General features: G+C 57.9%; 1 protein-coding gene across 1 annotated transcript in view; it reads left to right on the forward strand.

Annotated features, from left to right (window-relative positions):
- The window catches only part of EPHA10 (EPH receptor A10), a 45,334-nt gene extending 29,799 nt beyond the window's left edge, over nt 1-15,535 (forward strand). Inside the window, exons 7-17 of the mRNA XM_061122345.1 lie at nt 1,502-1,673; nt 5,843-5,951; nt 9,498-9,559; nt 10,118-10,243; nt 11,290-11,475; nt 11,915-11,976; nt 12,214-12,417; nt 12,655-12,804; nt 13,051-13,244; nt 13,873-14,028; nt 14,203-15,535. Of these exons, the coding sequence (XP_060978328.1) occupies nt 1,502-1,673; nt 5,843-5,951; nt 9,498-9,559; nt 10,118-10,243; nt 11,290-11,475; nt 11,915-11,976; nt 12,214-12,417; nt 12,655-12,804; nt 13,051-13,244; nt 13,873-14,028; nt 14,203-14,317 (1,536 nt within the window). The 3' untranslated portion in view covers nt 14,318-15,535. The remainder of the gene's footprint in view (nt 1-1,501; nt 1,674-5,842; nt 5,952-9,497; nt 9,560-10,117; nt 10,244-11,289; nt 11,476-11,914; nt 11,977-12,213; nt 12,418-12,654; nt 12,805-13,050; nt 13,245-13,872; nt 14,029-14,202) is intronic.
- Nucleotides 15,536-17,957: the final 2,422 nt, after the last annotated feature.

Consider the following 17,957-nt stretch of genomic DNA (forward strand, 5'->3'; position numbering starts at 1 on the left):
ACTTCACTCCCTCCTCAGTGACTCCAGGGAGTTCTTTGCTGAATCGGATAACAGATTTTGAAAAGAGAAATCTGGAGAGCTGTGAGGTGAGAGAGAGAGAGAGGAAGTTGGGGGCTTTCAACCCAGAGAGAGTAGCTGAAGCCAGAGGACCTGAGGGGATGGCCAAGGGAGGGGGGCTTGAATGAGAGAAGCGGCTGAGACAGGGTTCTGGGGGTCCCTGACGTCGAGGAGACCACAGCAAAGGTCACTGGGAAGGAGCCAGGCAGGCAGCAGTTGCTTAGAAAGGGCTCACTGAACTGACACTCGGGGATCAGAGCATAGATACAGCCCGAGTGCTGAGCTGGGTGGACACTCCCTGGCACACAGGGAGTGTGAATTTGCTGGGAACAAAAACCCTTGAAAAGAGGAGCCAGTACAAAGGGGGCTGTGTTTGAAAGGCTTCAGGAGCGTCTCATGGAGCCTGAGGACCAGAAGCGTGGCAGGAGTCATCAGCCCCTCATCTCTGAGTTCTCTCCATACCAACCCCACCTCCTCTGCAGGGAGGGTTGTTCCTAGCACCTTGCAGCCGCCCAGGCTGGCAGCCCATTTTCCCTTCCCTTCCCCAAGCCTGCTTATAAGTTCTGCAGCTAGGGCCTCACTGTCTTTCCATGGTATGTTCAGACGCCCAGAAGGGAGATTCTGATTGGCCCAGCTTGGGCCAGAGTCTGCCCTGATTCCTGAATACCGGGACCATAGAAGTGGGGCCACAGGTATAGGGGAGCTGCACCTTTGGGGGCTGTGAGTATGGCAGGGGCTGTCATCAAGGGGTGTGCGCAGAGGTGAAATGATGGCAGCGTGTCCAGCACACACCATTATCGGATGTGTTGGGGGCAGGATGACATAGTGCACAGAGCACGGGACCTAAAGGAATTGAGAAGGTGTCTCCCCGCCCCTTCCCTGATGGGAGCATCACCTATACAAGGAGATAGGAATGCTGGCGTGAGGACTGGAGGATGTCGGCTCCTATAGGGTCTAGCCCAGCAGCGGGCAGTGAATGGGCCCTTGGTGGGGCCCCTCTGATCCGAATTCCTTATCTGTGAATCCACACCTTGCAGGACATTGTGAAAAGAAAAGCCAACAAGGGCCGGGTGGGTGTCAGGGCTCATTTCCTTCTTCTGTCCTCTGAGGGGTCAGGTGTAGCTCCTCCTCTAGACTGCCAGGCCCCAGGGACCTTCATCCTAGCACCCCTGAGAAGGCCAGCATCTTTTCTTACTTGGAGGTGGGACTGTTCTCAGTTAAGGTACTACCGAGTATAGGTGGAAAGTTGTGGTGGAGAAAGGGGCTGGGGATCTTCTGGAAGAAAGCTGTGTGATTCCCCCCAAGGTGAGTGGAGTTATTCCAGCAGCCCCGGCTCCTCCCCTCAGGGTACCTCTGCCACCTCCCTACCCCGTCCCCCCACGTTCTCCCAGGAGCATGGGGCCAGCCCTGGGTCTGGGCCTCATGTGTCTCTGTCCCTCCCCAGGGTCAGAGTGAGCAGACTTACTCGACGGTGAAGACAGGGGCACCTGCGGTCACTGTCACCAACCTGAAGCCGGCTACCCGCTACGTCTTTCAGATCCGGACGGCTTCCCCAGGGCCCTCCTGGGAGACCCAGAGCTTCAACCCCAGCATTGAAGTGCTGACCCCAGGGGAGGGTAAGTGACATGTGCAAGAGGAGAGAAAACCCAGCCTGGGGCTGGAGCAGGGAGGCAAATTGAGGGGTTATCTGTGCAATTAAGGGAAGCTGCAGAACCGTTTGGTTACAACCTAACAAATGAATGTGACTGGAATCCAGTAACTATGGCTTCGATTTGGTACCCGTCCCGAAAGAACTCAAAGAGGAGGGATCCATGAACAGCTGGAACCCAGGTCTCAGCTGGTGTCTCCCTCCCATGTCTTGAGGACATATCCTCTGCCCTCTCCAAGATTCCTCTCTTTTCTTGGGAGGACTTTTGTTTTCCTGGTCACTTCTTGTCCTCGACCACTAAATTCTTGTTCCCATCCTGCTGCTTTCTCTCTGTTGTGACACAGACTCAAACGTGGGCACTGTCCCTCTTCCCACTGCGCCTTACAGTGTGAAGCCGAGGGGTCAGCCCAGCTTACCCTCTGGACTGCCAGGCCCTGATGTCCATCACCCCAGCATCCAGCCTTCCCTGAGGGTTGGGGCACACCAAGGGAGTGTCACCTGCAGCAATAAACCAAACGAAAACACCAGAAGTGGTTAAGACTCCGAGCTTTCACTGCTGGGGCCTGGGTTCAATCCCTGGTCAGAGAACTAAGATCCCACAAGCTGCGTGGTGCGGCCAAAGGCAAACAAACCAACAAAATACCGAGAACTGCACACTTTGAATGGGCGAATTGTATGGTGTGAGAATAATTTCTCAATAAAGTTGTTATCAAAACAAAGCAAAACAAGAACTGAACATCAGATATTCCTGATCCTAAAACAGTTCCAGCTCTTGGCCATGGTGCGGTACCACCCCTCCTCCCCTGGTTTCCCTGCCCTGGTTCCTCCTCCCCCCCACCCCCCAACTCCCCAACCCCCCAGGACCCTTCCTGATGTGCACAGAGCATCTAGTGCTTTCTTCTGGTCTCCTGCCGCTAACCCAGCCCTCAGGATCTCACCCCTATCTACCCCGAGCAGCTCATGAAAGTATTTTTCTTGGACAAAAGGCAGTTTGCCCTAAGAGGCATCCTGGCACCAGCTGTCAAGATAATAATTCTTTCCAACCTGCTACACGAGTCGAATCCAAGATAGAAAGAGTTCTGAGCCCAGAGGGAGGTGGAGATAAAGTGTTGAGGGAGTTTGCCTTCTGGGAAGGAGACAGCACTTCTTGCTCGAATGCCTGTCTGTGCCAGACCCCGGCCAGGTGCTGGTGAGAGGGGATTAGAGCTGGGTCTTGAAGGCTGGGGAACGTTGGAGTTCTCCGTGGGGAGGAGGGCAGGGAAGGCATCTTGGAGCGTGAGAGGCATCAGAACAGAGGCTCGTGAGTTGGGCTGGAGTGGATGTGGTGGAGGGTGGGTGCTGGGGGCCGGTAGTTGAAGAGGACTGATGAGTTCTGTTAATCTGGTGCTTCTCTGTTAGTGGATCCCTGGGTCTGGAAGATCCCCTGGAGAAGGAAATGGCAGCCCACTCCAGTATTCTTGCCTGGGAAATCCCTTGGACAGAGGAGCTTGGCGGGCTGCAGTCCATGGGGCCACAAAGAGTCGGACCCAAATGAGCTACTGAGCGCACACAGTCGGCAGAGCACCGAGTCGGCTGTCAGAGTCGGAGTCGGCTGAGCACACACGCTGCTCAGCGCCTGGCCTCCTCTGCTGTGGCCCTGGCTACAGAGAGCAGTTCCCCAATCGCAGAGCACTTTTTCCAGTGAGCTGTGACCCCAAGTCAAGATCACGAGGAGGACCAGGCTGCACCGGCGTACTAGTTAAACCACTGCTGTGTGGCAAATTACCACTCAACAGCCAAAAACAACCTTCATTCATCATCTCATGGTTTCTGGGGGTCAGGGATATGCGCATGGCGTAGCTGGGTGCCCCTTGGGTAAGGCCTCTCACTGCAGTCCAGGTGTCCTCTAGGGCTGCGACCATCTCCAGGCTTACCTGGGGTGGAGTGGAGGGGACCTGAGGGAAGGAGTGTGTGCTTCCCTAGTTGGGCTCTTGCTGGCTGCTTGCTGGAGGCAGGCACAAGATTCCCAGGCTTCTCCAAGGGCTGCTCGTAACCCAGCAACTAGATTCTTGTAAAGACTGTGAGAGAGAGAGGGAGCAAGAGGGCGCCCAAGACAGAAGCTGGTCTCTTGTAACCTAATCATGGTGGTGACATCCCATCACTTGTGCTGTATTCTGTTCATTAGAAGTGAATGACTGTGTTCAGCCCAGGCTCATGGGGGAAGGAACACGGAACACCAGGGTGTGGAGAATCCTGCAGGGTCATCTCAGAGGCCGCCGGCCACACTGATTTTCTCTGCATCCTCTAATTCCATGTCCACCAGGACAGCTCATTTCAAACAGTCCTTGGCAACTGTTCTATCTTCTGCCACCAGCCAGGCCCGGGACCCTATTCCCCATCTCTGAAATCTGTTCTTTGACCCTGACCTTGTTGGCCTCTGACCCTCCCTTTCTCTCCTGTTGTTCTTCCTCACTTGCTGTGTGGCGTCCTAATAGCAGCTCTTGGGATCTGACCACATCTGTCGGGCTCCCAGCCCCTCCTGGCCCCACGATCATCTCTCCCCAGCCTCCGTGGACTCTCCTGGCTGAAGCGCTCTCCAGCCCTGCTGGCCCCCGTTCCCCAGACATTATTTTGCACCCACCCCACTGTCCCCAGAACTGGATCTCCTCTATCATCCCTTGCCAAGGCTGCCTGCTAAAGTGTCTTTTTCTTTTTTTTTATTATTTGTATTTTTAAAGTGTCTTTTTCTAATCCCAGTTTATTTGTCAGGGCTGTATAGCATCTTCCCCATTCCTGACAGTTATCCCAAACCTTTATCTCTTCCAAGCACCTCCTCTCCCTCCCCACTCCTGACCCAGCAGATTCCCTCATTCCTCTCCTTGTGGGAAGGAACTCTGTCCACCGCTCTGGGCTCCCTGATACCCTCAAGATAAAGCTCATCATCCTGGCCTAGCATTCAAGGCCCTTCTGGTTCTGTCTCCTCCCCCAGTTCCCTTCATCTTCCTGCCTTCCAACTTTATCTCTTCATATCTTGCATTTCTGCCTCCGTGCAGCCTGCCTTCCAGCCACATGGGATTCCCTGTTGTTTTCCAGACCCAGCAAGTGCGTCTAAGCGTCATCAACAACCCTGTCCATCTTCCAGGTCCAGTGCAGATGATGCCTCTTCTGCAAAGCCTTCCCCATTGACTTTAGGAAGAAATGATTGTGCCTCTGCTCAGCTCTGCTCCTGTTTCTGTTTCTTTTTCCCATTGATTTTTCATTTCTGTCTCCCCTGCTGGTCGGTACACCCCTCCAGGGCAGGGATTCTGGCTCATCCATTGCTGACTCCCCAGGACCACTGCCAGCCTGGCACATGTGTTGGATGGATGGATGGATGAGTGGATGGGGCTGAGGGCCTGGGGTCCTCTTGGCTCCTCTGCTGGAGAAATAGTTCAGTGCAGAGGCTTTGGGAATCAGGTTTGAATCTTAGGGTCACTGTTTATTGGCTTTGTGACCTTGGGCAAATTACACAACTTTTCTCAATGTCAGTTTCCTCAGCTGTAAAATGGGGATAGTTCACTTTCCTGGCTTCTTGTGATGATGAAACAGGATTGTTTAGTTATGGCACATAAGTGTGCATTAAATGTTAATTCATCATTATTATTGTTAGAGAGGATGAGGTGGTTAGGTAGCTTCACTGGCTCAATGGACATGAATTTGAGCAAACTCCAGGAGATAGTGGAGGACAGGGGAGCCTGGGCGTGCTACAGCCATGGGGTTGTAAAGAGTCGGACGTGACTAGCAACTGAACAACAACAAAAATTGTTGATGGCAGTTCTAGATTGGGGTTGGGGAGCTCAGAGAAAAGGCCATGCCCCTGCAGAGCCACTGTCCTTGTGCATCTATAAGGCAAAAAGGAAGGCCCGAGTCTGCCTATCTGGACGCCCGCTCCTCTCTCTGAGCTGGGCTGCAGTAGGAGTGCCCCGCCCTGGGAAAGGACGAAGCTCCAGGTGCCACTGCGGTTGGTGGGGGCAGCCTTGGTCCCTGGCCACTGGGAGGCCGGACCGAGGGTGGAGGTGCTGTGGAAATCCTGCTGTGGGGTGAGGACAGGCATCTGTTCTGGGGCTTACCCAGGAGCCTGGTCCTCTGCCTCTCTCAACCTCGTGGTTTTCCTCCCAGCCACCTCCGGGTCCAAGGACCAGAGCCCCGCGGTCGTCGTCACCGTGGTGACCATCTCAGCCCTCCTCGTCCTGGGCTCTGTGATGAGTGTGCTGGCCATTTGGAGGAGGTAGGTGACTGGTCCCAGCCTGGCTGTCCCCTAGCGGGCTGTGTCCCTGCCCTCAGGTGCCTGTACCTGTATCTGCATTTGCACACGTGTGGATTTGCACCGTGGGAGCATACCGCCATGTAGAGACAGGCCTGACTGGTGCTGTCCTGGCCCCTCCCCCCACGCCCTGCTCCTGCTCAGCTGCTGTGGGATGAAGGGGATTTAGCTTCTTCACTCATTAAATGTCAGAAGGCATCGCTGCGGAGGGAATCAAGCTCCGGCTGCTCCGGTGTGATTGGGAGCCTCCTGAGGTGCTCAGAGGCCCCCAGCCCCTGCCCCCAAGGGATCTGGAGGCCCTTGAACACAGGCAGAGGGAAGAAAGGCAGAAACTGTGTGTGTGTGTGTGTATGTGTATGGGAGCAGGGAGAACAGGGAGGGGAACTCATATACCAGAAACCCTCAAGCCCCAGAGGAAGGAGGCTGGCAGGAGAGTGGGCAGAGAGAGGGGATGGGCAGAGGGGGGAAGATATGGAGCTTGGGTCTGGCTCAGCAAAGATAGAGTCCCTCTGGCAGAGGCACCCCAGGTGGGTTCCAGGCTGGGGCTGAGGTTGGCAGACTGGAGGGGTTGGGAAGGCCGCATGTGACAGGCTGGAGTAGGGGGAGAAGAGAAGAGGCATGAGCTGGTCCGGGAGCCACACGTCAGCATCCTGGAACTGCCTGTGGGCCGGAGGGGCAGCGAGCTTTCATCTGGCTCAGATGGGATTATTTGCTTGGTCTTAAGTGAGGCGCTGAAAGTGACTGAGGAGGAGAGGATCTGAGAGCCAGCTCTGCCCTGGCCAGGTGAGTCAGGAAAGCAGGACAAGAGTAGAATCAAGTAGAATCAAGATCAAGCTCCTTGATCACGGAGCTTAAAGGTCCATAGATGAGACCCGTTAGAAAAGCGGGAATGGACAGGAGCTGGGAGCAGCTTGTGTTGGCCGTGAGCTCGGGAGAGGATGAGGGAAGGGTGAGCCAGAAGGGCATCTTTGGGCAGAGGCTGCAAGACAGGAGCGGCTGCCCAGGAGCACCTCGGAGACCGCTGCACTAGAGCAGGCGGGGCAGGCCAGGCGTGGATTTCAAAACCTACTCAAAATCAAACGGCACCAACATGGGAATCTGCCAGGTCTAGCACTGATGGGCAGGGACACACGTCTCCAACACGCATGTCCCAGCGTCCCTCGCCCATCTCCTCTGCTCCCCGTCTCTGCAGTGCCCGGCTCTGCACAGTGGGCTCCTCACCTCCACTTGCCCTCTCAGTCGATCCTGGCTCACCCCAGTTCTCACCAGGGGGTGTCGTCCTTAGGTGGAACTGTCTCGCTTTCTCTGCCACTTCTCCAGCCACCCGGCCTTGCCCCCTGCACCCCTCCTCAGCTCTCCCGGATGTTCGTGGAAGTCCTGTTCCCACGCTGGATGACCTCACTAGCCATTGGACAACCTGCCCCAGCCCTTGGCCTCTGGGGCCTTTGACTTCGTTTCCACAGACCCCCTCTCCTGTCTCCTGGCCATCACCCCAGTTCTGCTTGTGTCCTGCAGACTGCCGGTCCTCGCGGCTCGCTCTCTCAGCCGTGTCTGCTACACCTGCTCTTTACCTGCACCGCTGAGTCTGCACACCTGCCTGTCTCTGCATCCGTCCTCTCCCTCTGTTTCTCTAGAGGAAGTGCCACCCTCCCAGCCGGGATCAGTCCTTCTACCTGAGGCTGTAACCACCCCTTCCTACCTTCTCAGGAGCCCTTACTGCTGATCACGTCCACTTCTTCCCTGTACACTGGCTGACATTTGTTGAGTGCTTAGTAAGCTCTTGGCGCCAGTGTGATCAGGCAGGGCTGTCTTGATTCTCATCTTATTAAAGAGAAAACCAGCCACCTGGTCTGCAAACAGTGAGGGGCGGTCCTAGGAGGTGGTCCATGCCATCAGATTCCAGAGCCCATGCGGGGGACCACCATCATGACCACTCCATCCTGCATGATCACCTCCGCTGGTATTGACACGTGGCCATTTCTCTTGAGTCTCCCTCACCTCTCCTCCTTGAGTCTTCACATGACCTTGCTCTTCTGATCCTGTTTCCTGTGACATCACCCCCTCCCTTCCACCCCCCATTTCCCTCCTATTTCCCTCCAGTTTCTCTGGTGGTTCTTTCACAGTCTCCTCAGTGGCTTCCTTCTCTGTTGTGCTGTTAGTTGCTCAGCCCAACTCTTTGTGACCCCATAGATAATAGCCCACCAGGCTCCTCTGTCCATGGGATTCTCCAGGCAAGAATACTGAAGTGGGTAATCATTCCCTTCTCCAGGGGATCTTCCCAACCCAGAGATGGAACCCGGGTCTCCTGCACTGCAGGCAGATTCTTTACCATGTGAGCCACCAGGGAAGCCCTCCTCTCCTCTTCCCTATCTCTAGATGGTGGGGGTCCTCAGACTTGTTACCCATCCCACTTCTCAGGTTCCCTCCTCTCCCTGGACAATGCCCCCAGCTCCAGAACTTGTATCTCCAGAGCAGACCCTTCTAAACGGCCCCCACCACCCCACCCCCGCCACACATAGCTAACTCCCTGCTCACTGATCAGCCCTGCTTATCCCAGAGGTGCTGTGAACTCAAATGTCGAGACAGGAACTTGTCATCGCTCCATCTTGGTAAATGGTACCTGCCTGACTTCACTGGGCAAGCCGGAACACTACCGTGGTTCCTACCTTTCCCCTCTCCTTTTCTGACCTCTAGCCTTCCCCAAGCCCTGTGGCCCTGTCACCTCAATGTCACTCTTACTTTTCTCTATCCATGGTCACCCCATAGCCTGAGCCATCTCCTGCCATCTCCTGTGGGGACAATAGCAGCAGCTGGGATGATCTTTCTAAAGTGCTAATTGAACCGTGGCACCCCCCTGCTCAAACCTGCCTCCCCCCGGGGCTCTCCTCTTCCCCACCCCCAGAATAAAACCAAAGTCTTTATGTGGGCCTGCAGGACCCTGCCTCAGGGGGCCCCGGATGCCAGCCCATGGCTTTGTTGATCGTGATGCAGTCCTTTGGCCCGCGGTGGCCTCGCTCTCGGGAAGCCATCCTTGATGGTCTCAACCTTGTCTCAGCTACATGATCCCACAGTGCACTGCCCTTCTCCTTTGCTCGGACCTGTGAGTGGGTTTGTGGTTCCTTCTCAAGGTCTGTTTTCTTGACTAGACTGGAAGCTGCCCATGGGCACAAGGCCTGCCTGTTGTGTTCAGCTGTAGGCAGGGAGGCAGCTTGGGCTTGAAGTCAGGGCTTGGGCTTGAAGTCTCTGAATTTGCAAGAATTCATGGAGTCTCAAAGTGAAAGTAACTAGGAATGCGGAGGGGGTGAGTGGTTAGGTCTGGGGCTGGCGTTACATGTGTGCTGGGGGGAGAAGCTTCCAGACGGGCAGGACAAGAAAATCCCTCCCCCGGGGCACAAACCCTGTTGTTTTGGGACAAAGAGGTGCTGCCCTGGGTGCTGGTGAGATGGGAAGCTGGGACAGCCTGGCTCAAAGGATGACTGTGGACACCCTCACTCCCATCCCCTACCCCAGGCCCTGCAGCTATGGCAAAGGAGGTCGGGACGCCCACGATGAGGAGGAGCTGTATTTCCACTGTGAGTTGTCTGGGCCTGGCCCGGGGCGGGGCGGGCACCACCTCACCTTACTTCCTCAGTCCTCTTCCTGACTCCCCTTGCTTCAGTTCAGTTGCTCAGTCATGTCCAACTCTTTGCGACCCCATGGACTGCAGCACACCAGGCTTCCCTGCCCATCACCAACTCCTAGAGTTTACTCAAACTCATGTCCATTGAGTCGGTGATGCCATCCAACCATCTCATCCTCTGTTGTCCTCTTCTCCTCCTGCCTTCAATCTTTCCCAGTATCAGGGTCTTTTAATGAGTCAGTTTTTTGCATCATGTGGCCAAAGTATTGGAGTTTCAGCTTCAGCAGCAGTCCTTCCAATGAATATTCAGGACTGATTTCCTTTAGGATGGACTGGTTGGATATCCTTGCAGTCCAAGGGCCTCTCAAGAGTCTCCTCCAACACCACAGTTCAAAAGCATCAATTCTTTGGTGCTCATTCCTTGTATACCGCCCCCCCCCCCCCACCGCCCCCACTGCTCCAACTGCTGAGGCCCTTTTCCTCACTCCCATCTCTTTCTCCTCATTGCCAGTCAAAGTCCCAACTCGTCGCACATTCGTGGATCCCCAGAGCTGTGGGGACCCGCTGCAGGCCGTGCATCTGTTTGCCAAGGAGCTGGATGCGAAAAGTGTCACGCTGGAGAAGAGCCTTGGAACAGGCAAACTGGGCACCCGGGGAAGCCTTGTCTGTGGGGAAGCCCTGCCTCCACCACCTGCCAGCCCTCCCTGGAAGCCCCTCCTCCACCCCACCCCACCTCTATCCTGTTAGCCTGCCTCCACCCCAAGTCCTGTCCCCATTTCTGCAGGCCTGGCCTTCATCCAGTCCCCATGCTGTCCAGGAAGCTCCCGCCTCCACATCAAGCTGGGCCTCTGCCCACAGGGTCCAGGGAGGGAGGTGGCAGAGCAATCTGTGACCCTGCCTTCCTCCCCTTTGCCTGCCCCCAAGGTCAGAGCTCTCTCCCTTCAGGCCCTTTCAGGGCTGGCACTGCAGACTGCCACTGGCTGAAGTTTGGTCCCGGGCTTTCAAGGCCCGATGGGGAGGGGCGTTTGCAAGCTTGGGGTCCAGGCATACCTGAGTTCTAGCCCTGGCTCTTCCACTGCTTCATGATGGACGGGCTCATCCGTCTTCTGCTCCGAGCCTCAGTTTCTCGTCTGTTAAATGGGTGTGATGTCTGCCTCAGAGCTGATGTGGGAGCGTCCCAGCACTCAGCCCAGGGTCTGGCTCCTAGCAGGTGCGTGCTCTCTCGTGATCAGTGCCCTGGCTTCCTTGCTTCACGTCTGCAAGCCCCCCGCCCCTGTGCTGAGATGGCAGCGCTTTCACCAGGAGCCCAACACTCTATCCCAGCACTGTCGGCAGATTCGTTGGGCAGAGGCCAGAAAGGGGCAGCGTGGTGGAATAGATGTCATGGTCACCCAGCACGCCTTTGATCTGTGGGCACATGCATAGTCCTCTCTTTGAGGCTTTGAAATTTCCCACAGAGGGAGGCAGGGAGGACTCCCCATTTCACAGAGGAGAAAACTGAGGCCAGAAGAGGGGCAGAGCAGAAGTCCACATCAGGCGGTCAGTACTCAGTTCACCAGGATTGAACTCAGGAGGCCCGAGTCCCAGGCCAGAAAAGGCCTGTGAGCCAGACGCTGCTCACCCTGCCCGGGTTGGCCGAGGCAGCGGCCTCCGGGGGGTGTCTGAGGTGCTGTTCTCCCCCAGGGCGGTTTGGGGAGTTGTGCTGCGGCTGCCTGCAGCTCCCGGGCCGCCAGGAGCTCCCCGTGGCTGTGCACACACTGAGGGAGGGCTGCTCCGACTCGCAGAGGCTCAGCTTCCTGGCCGAGGCCCTCACCCTGGGCCAGTTCGACCACAGCCACGTGGTACGACTGGAGGGCGTGGTCACCCGAGGTAGGGCCGGTGCTCCACCAGCGTGGGGGGGGGAGGAGCCCCGGCGTGGGAGGTAGGGTGCGCCGCGCATCCAGGCCCTCTCTGCTCAGTCATGGGAGGGCGCCCTGACGCGGCCCAGCATGGGGAGAGCTCAGGTCTCCATCACTGACTCACGTGGCCTCTGACTCTGCGTGATCTCTGGATGCGTGGTGACACTCTGGGGGTGCATCCCCGGTGATGTCCCCCGGCTTACTTGCTGCGCATCCTCACCTTGGCCCTGTCCCCCTCAGATGCCACCTCTCCGGCTGTTCAGCAGAAGGGGGCAGGCAGGAGGGTGTTGAGACTCAGGGAGCTGGGCCTCGGTCCTGGCCACCTTGGCGCGGGTGGGGAGTGGGGAGCACGTGTGCTCACAGAGGGCAGCAGGCACCTTAGCGTGTGTGTCCCCCCTCCCTGACCACAGGAAGCACCTTGATGATTGTCACCGAATACATGAGCCATGGGGCCCTGGATGGCTTCCTCAGGGTGAGTGGCCTGGGCCCCAGGGGCTACCGATGACCGTGGTTCTCTTGGTCCCTCACTTTTCCCTTTGGTGGGACTTGGGGTCGGCCTCATCCTCTGTAGAGATGCCCTCTGGCCAGGCTGACCTGGCAGGTGACGCGGCCCGACTGAAGCCCAGAGCAGACCAGTGAGTTCCCTGGGGTCACACAGCACCAGGGAAGCGAGGGTGCAGCCGGGCCTCCGTCTCCTCCTCCCTCCCAGCGGCATGAGGGCCAGCTGGTGGCCGCACAGCTGATGGGGCTGCTGCCCGGCCTGGCGTCGGCCATGAAGTACCTGTCGGAAATGGGCTACGTCCACCGGGGCCTGGCGGCTCGCCGGGTGCTGGTCAGCAGCGAGCTCGTCTGCAAGATCTCTGGCTTCGGCCGGGGCCCCCGGGACCGAGCAGAGGCGGTCTACACCACCATGGTGAGGGAGCCCTCCCCCGTGTCCCCCTTCCCGGCTGTGGCAGGGTCATTCCCGCCCCTCCCTCCCGCTGTCCACGCCAGCATAGGCCTCGCCTGCGGTCCCCTTGTGGGTTCTCCCTTAGATGAGCAGCGGGGGGCACGGCAGGTGTGGCTGGTTCCCCTGGCGCTCTGCGGGTGGGGAATGCTGGCTGCGACCCCGGCCCCCCTGCCCCTGACCGGCTGGCCCGCCTGCCCGCAGAGTGGCCGGAGCCCGGCGCTGTGGGCCGCCCCCGAGACGCTTCAGTTTGGCCACTTCAGCTCCGCCAGCGACGTGTGGAGCTTCGGTGTCGTCATGTGGGAGGTGATGGCCTTCGGGGAGCGGCCCTACTGGGACATGTCTGGCCAAGATGTGAGTGACCGGGGTGGCTCCAGCTCCTTTGCCTTCTGATCCTGTTGCCCTCTGACCTCAGGCCCCGGCTCCCTGACCCCTGCCCACGAACCCTTGACCTCTTAGCCCCAGGCCCCTCTTCACTGTCTGTTGTTTCCAGTCCCTGCCTGGCCACCATTTGAGTCTTCCTGGGGATGGGGTAAGTGTGTGTACTGGGGAACCTAAAACCTCCTGTCTGCCCACCACTCCCCCCGCCCCACGGCCTAGGTGATCAAGGCCGTGGAGGATGGCTTCCGGCTGCCGCCCCCCAGGAACTGCCCCTCCCCGCTGCACCGGCTGATGCTTGACTGCTGGCAGAAGGACCCGGGCGAGCGGCCCAGGTTCTCCCAGATCCACGGCCTCCTGAGCAAGATGATGCAGGACCCGGAGCCCCCGAGGTGTGCCGACACCACCGGTGCCAGGTACAGCGTCCCCTCACCCGTCCCGGGGGCCTTCCCCACTGTGCCGGTCCCGCTGGGCTCTCACCTGGCCGCGCATGCCCTCCCACCCCAGGTCCAGCCACCCTCCTGTCCTCCCCCGCCTGTGCAGATACGACTGCTCGCTCAGCTGCCCCAGGCAGATCTAATACTCCCACCCGCCTCAGGCACACACAGCTTTTCATCTCAGTCATTTCTGCTTGCCCTGGGTTTTGCCCCACGTATCCCGGGTACAGTGACCACGTAAGTAAATGTGGTGATAGTCCTAACAAATCTGTAGTTCAGATAATAGCGGTCACCTCCCCAACCTGCCTGCTATATCCTACCCCAGACCGTGCCAGACACTCCCGGTGCCTTTAGCTGGATCCTGTGCGGCCCCCTCTCTGCCTCCCCTGGTGTCGTGAACCCCCGCCTGGCTCTGAGAATACCCGGAACCCAGTGTGAGCCAGGTCTGACCCGGGACTCGGTCATCTCCTCAGATATCCTGTCCTCAGATGACCCATCTGTTATCTCCTCAGATGACATCGCCTGTCCTTTCTCAGAGAGAGTGACTGGGTCTGGGCCCCAGGTCCCTACTGTTGACTGACCACAGCTCCTCCACCCCCCCACCCAGGCCTCCCACGCCCCTGGCGGACCGTGCCTTCTCCACCTTCCCCTCCTTTGGCTCCGTGGGCGCGTGGCTGGAGGCCCTGGACCTGGGCCGCTACAAAGACAGCTTCGCTGCTGCAGGCTATGGGAGCCTAGAGGCTGTGGCCGCCATGACTGCCCAGTGAGTCTGAGGAACCCGGGGGCCCTGCCCCTGCCTGCATGGGAGGCCCCACCTGTCCTCATTCTGGGTCTTTCCCCGGGCGGGGGGGAGGTGGAAGGGAGAGAAGATGGGGAGGTGGAAGGGGGAGAAGACAGTGGGGATGAGCCAGCCAGATCTGACCAGCCTTCTTCCCAGGGACCTGGTGAGCCTGGGCATCTCGTCGGCGGAACACCGGGAGGACCTCCTCAGCGGGATTGGTGCTCTGCGGGCCCGGGTGCTCCAGCTGCAGGGCCGGGGGGTGCAGGTGTGAGCAGCCCCACTCTCCCGGCCAGGACCCCAGGGGGGCCCCAGCCCCCAGCCCCACCCAGGACCCCTGCTGGCTGCGTTCCACCTGTGCGGAAGGGAGAGCCCAGAGCTTGAGTGGAGCCGCAGTCTTTCCCACCTCCCTGCCTGTTCTCACTGCCCCCGGTCTGAGCACCTTGGCTGACTCAGCCCCGCCCCCCGCCCCCATAGAAAAAAGGTTCAAATCCTGGGGAGGACCTCTGAGATACAGTGGGAGGAAATGCAGGGTCGCAGAGACCCAGGTGGGCAGGGGCAGGGAGGAGGACCTAGCTTTAAATGGCCTGATTCATGCCCTTCTGTCTTCTGCACCCACTGGAGTCTGGGGCCCACCCCAAAGGGTGCCACACTTTCCCTCAGAGCAGCAGGCAGCCTGGGTCCCCGAGGGATGGGCCGCTGTGGGACCTAGCAAGGATACCCGTCCTCGTGGGCCGTGGCTCTTCAGCTCCCTGTGGTCCAGCTGGGCCCTGTCTGGACCCTGGTCCTGAGACCCAGGCAGGCAGAGGTGGTGCTGAGGGCCCTGAGGACCCCAGACTCAGGAGCTGATTTCTGCATCCCCCACCCTTGGGCCGACCATTCTGGGTGAGGGTCCCGGTGCTCCCCTGAGGTCCCACTAGGCGTCCCCTGCTACTTTGCATTCCTTTTATAAACTCACTGGGCAGGACATCTGGGAGGAACATGAGGAGAGAGGTTTTCTGCCTGGGACTGCGAGAGCTTTGCTCCCAGCCCTGGGGATAATGAAGACGTGACTCTCAGAGGAGCTTCTCTAACGGGCCAGTTCAGTCCTCACTGTACCAGTGGGAAAACCAAGGCTCAGTGAGGAGTCCGGGCCAGAGCTGGGCTTGAGCCCACGGGCCGGACTCCTGATCCGGAGTGAGGCTAGCTCTGGAGAGACTCCTTGGTCCTCCGTGTGTCACCAACACTCTTCCCTGAGGCAGCCCAGGGGTACTCTGAGGTGACCCCTCTTGCAAGCTTCATCCCCTGTACCACCCAGCCCCCATGAAATGCCTCCTCATTCTGGGTCCTCTTCTGTGGGGCTTGCGCTGAGGAGTGGTTGCACTGAGCTGACTCCAGAGCTCCTCATCCAGGAGGGCTTCCTGGAGTTGGGGGTGATCATGAGGCCAGGGCTTTCGTAGGACAGAAGGAAGGCGACTGGCCCTGGATAGGGTCACCCCTGACATAAACCTGCTCTGGGGTGTGGCTATGTGTGGGTGGGATGGGATGGGGTGGGAAGGGTTCGAGGGCTACAGGAGGGGGTGAAGGAGACAGAGCCAGCCCTTGGAGGGCCCAGACGAGGCAGGGAGATGAGCTCAGGCTCCAGAAAGTACTGCACGCCCCCAATGGCAGACCTTGGGGCCTGAGGGTTGGTGGGCCAGAGGGGCAGATGGGCACTCTTGATGTGTGTACATGGAGGGGTGTCGGGGAAAGTTCCCTGGCTGAGTCTGATGCATCCATTGAATGGGACCTTGGAGGAGCCAGAGGAGGACTCTTTACTTAGGGTTGATGGAGGGCCTGGGACAAAAGGAGTCTAAGCAGAGGGGCCTGCAGAGGATCCTGGAGGGAGGATGAGGCAGCACATCCCTGGGAGTGCTCCATGGTGGGGGTGGAGCCTCCCAACAGTGCCTTTAGCCTCATCCTGCCAGCAGGGCAGGAATCCCCCAGCCCCACTCTCCCATCTCCTGAGCACCTGCCTCGGCTCAGTGTCCTGGGGGTGCCGGGAGAGGCTGAGACACTGCTTCTACCTTTGACAGAGCTGGAGGGTCCCTTGCCAGTGCCCTCCAGACTCTGCCCCCACTGCCCCCAGGAGAGCCTGGAAAGGACACACCAGCACCCCGTCTTGGTGGAGGGAGCCTCACCCCACCTACAGAGGCGTCATTCATGCTCTGGAGGCCAGGGTGTCCCCACCTCCACCAGCTGTTCTGCAGAGTCCCCTGGCTGTGTTGGCAGGACTTCGGTGTCCAGGGTAGACCTCCGTTCCCGTGAGGAGTGAGGTCCCAGCATCCTGACGGGTCCCAGGCCTCAGCCCCACACAGGTTGCCGGTGTGATGTGGGCTGACGGCTTCCTGGGAACCCTCTACAGATCTATTTTTATATGGAACTTATTCAATGGATAGAGAGAGTTGGCCTGCAACCTGCTCCCAGCACCCGTATCTGAGCCCATCCAGGGAGGGAAGGGGCTGGTTGGGGGTGGGGAGAGTGGTTCCTTTGACTAATTCTGGAGATGTTTTTATATTTCTTGGGATCTATATGCAGGACACAGTAATAAAAACTTGTCTGTGGTATGGTGCCTGTCAGTGACAATTGCTTAAACATTAAGCTTGTGTGGGAGGGTTTTACACCCTCCCCCACGAAGTGTTTGTCTGCGGTCTCAGCGAGAGACACACTTAGGAGATAGGGCAGTGTGATTGGGGCTACCATAGGGGTGAGTACTGGATGGCTTCCCCGAGGAGGCAGCACTCCGAGCTGCCATTCCCTGAGGTGGAAAAGACTTAAAGGGAGGGGAGCAGGTGGATAAGGGATGTGGAGGGAGCTTGGTTTTGGACAAGCTAAAATGTACATCCGATACTGTGAATAAAGGATGCCAGGGTGATGTCCTGTCACACCCTCCCCAAGAACTAGCTCCTCACATGAATAACTTAACCTAACCCTTCACAGGGCCTTCCCAGGTGGCGCTAGTGGGAAAGAATCCACAAACCAATGCAGGAGATGTAAGAGACGCGGGTTCGATCCCTGGGTCGGGAAGATCCCCTGGAGGAGGAAATGGCAACCCACTCCAGTGTTCTCGCCTGGAGAATCCCATGGATACAGGAGCCTGGCGGGCTACAGTCCATGGGGTCGCAAAGAGTCGGACACAATGGAAGCGACTTAGCACGCATACACGCAACCCTTCATAATGCAATACGTTTGCACTTCTTCCAACAGGAAGTCCCAAGTAGGGCTTCTGGAAAGATCAGGGGGTCTGTAATGGTAAAGCTTGACACTTGCTGTTCATTGGAACCCTAGGATTCTTTGAAACTCCCCTGGTGATGGGGAGGACGCCAGGCTGCCACGTCCTCCTCCTCCCTCGGCCCAGAGCAGCTCTGCTTTTTTCATACACAGCAGAGGCTACAAAGTAAACTGCCCACAGGGATGAGGTACGAATCCCCCTGCATGGGAAGAAGACTCGGAGGGTCAAGGAAAACTGCTACACAGCTCCTGTTGACTGTGGCCCCTGTTGCTGAATCTTATTTTTGGTGGCTAGTGAACATTTTTCTGAAAGCTCACAATTTTTAAATTGTTAGCAATTAATTTGGAAAAAAAAAACCTGTGAGAATATGTTTGCCGGACCTCTTTGATCTGGGTCTGGCAGTAAGACTGACTTTTCTTTGCAGCATCCCAGCCTGGTGACAGGTCAGCCCTTGCTTTAAATCCTGGGAAGGGAAGCTCGTTCTCGTCTCCAACCCTAACATGGGATGGACTGCTCCAACTTTGTCTATGACTGGTATTTACTTGGCACCTGTTACATACTACACATTCCCTGCAATTGGGTCTAGGCAGTGGTGCAAATGGAGTGAACTAGGGTGAGGTGGACCCACTCCAGTGTTCTTGCCTGGAGAATCCCAGGGATGGGG

Source organism: Dama dama, chromosome 20, assembly GCF_033118175.1.
Source record: "Dama dama isolate Ldn47 chromosome 20, ASM3311817v1, whole genome shotgun sequence".
Lineage (NCBI taxonomy): Eukaryota > Metazoa > Chordata > Mammalia > Artiodactyla > Cervidae > Dama > Dama dama.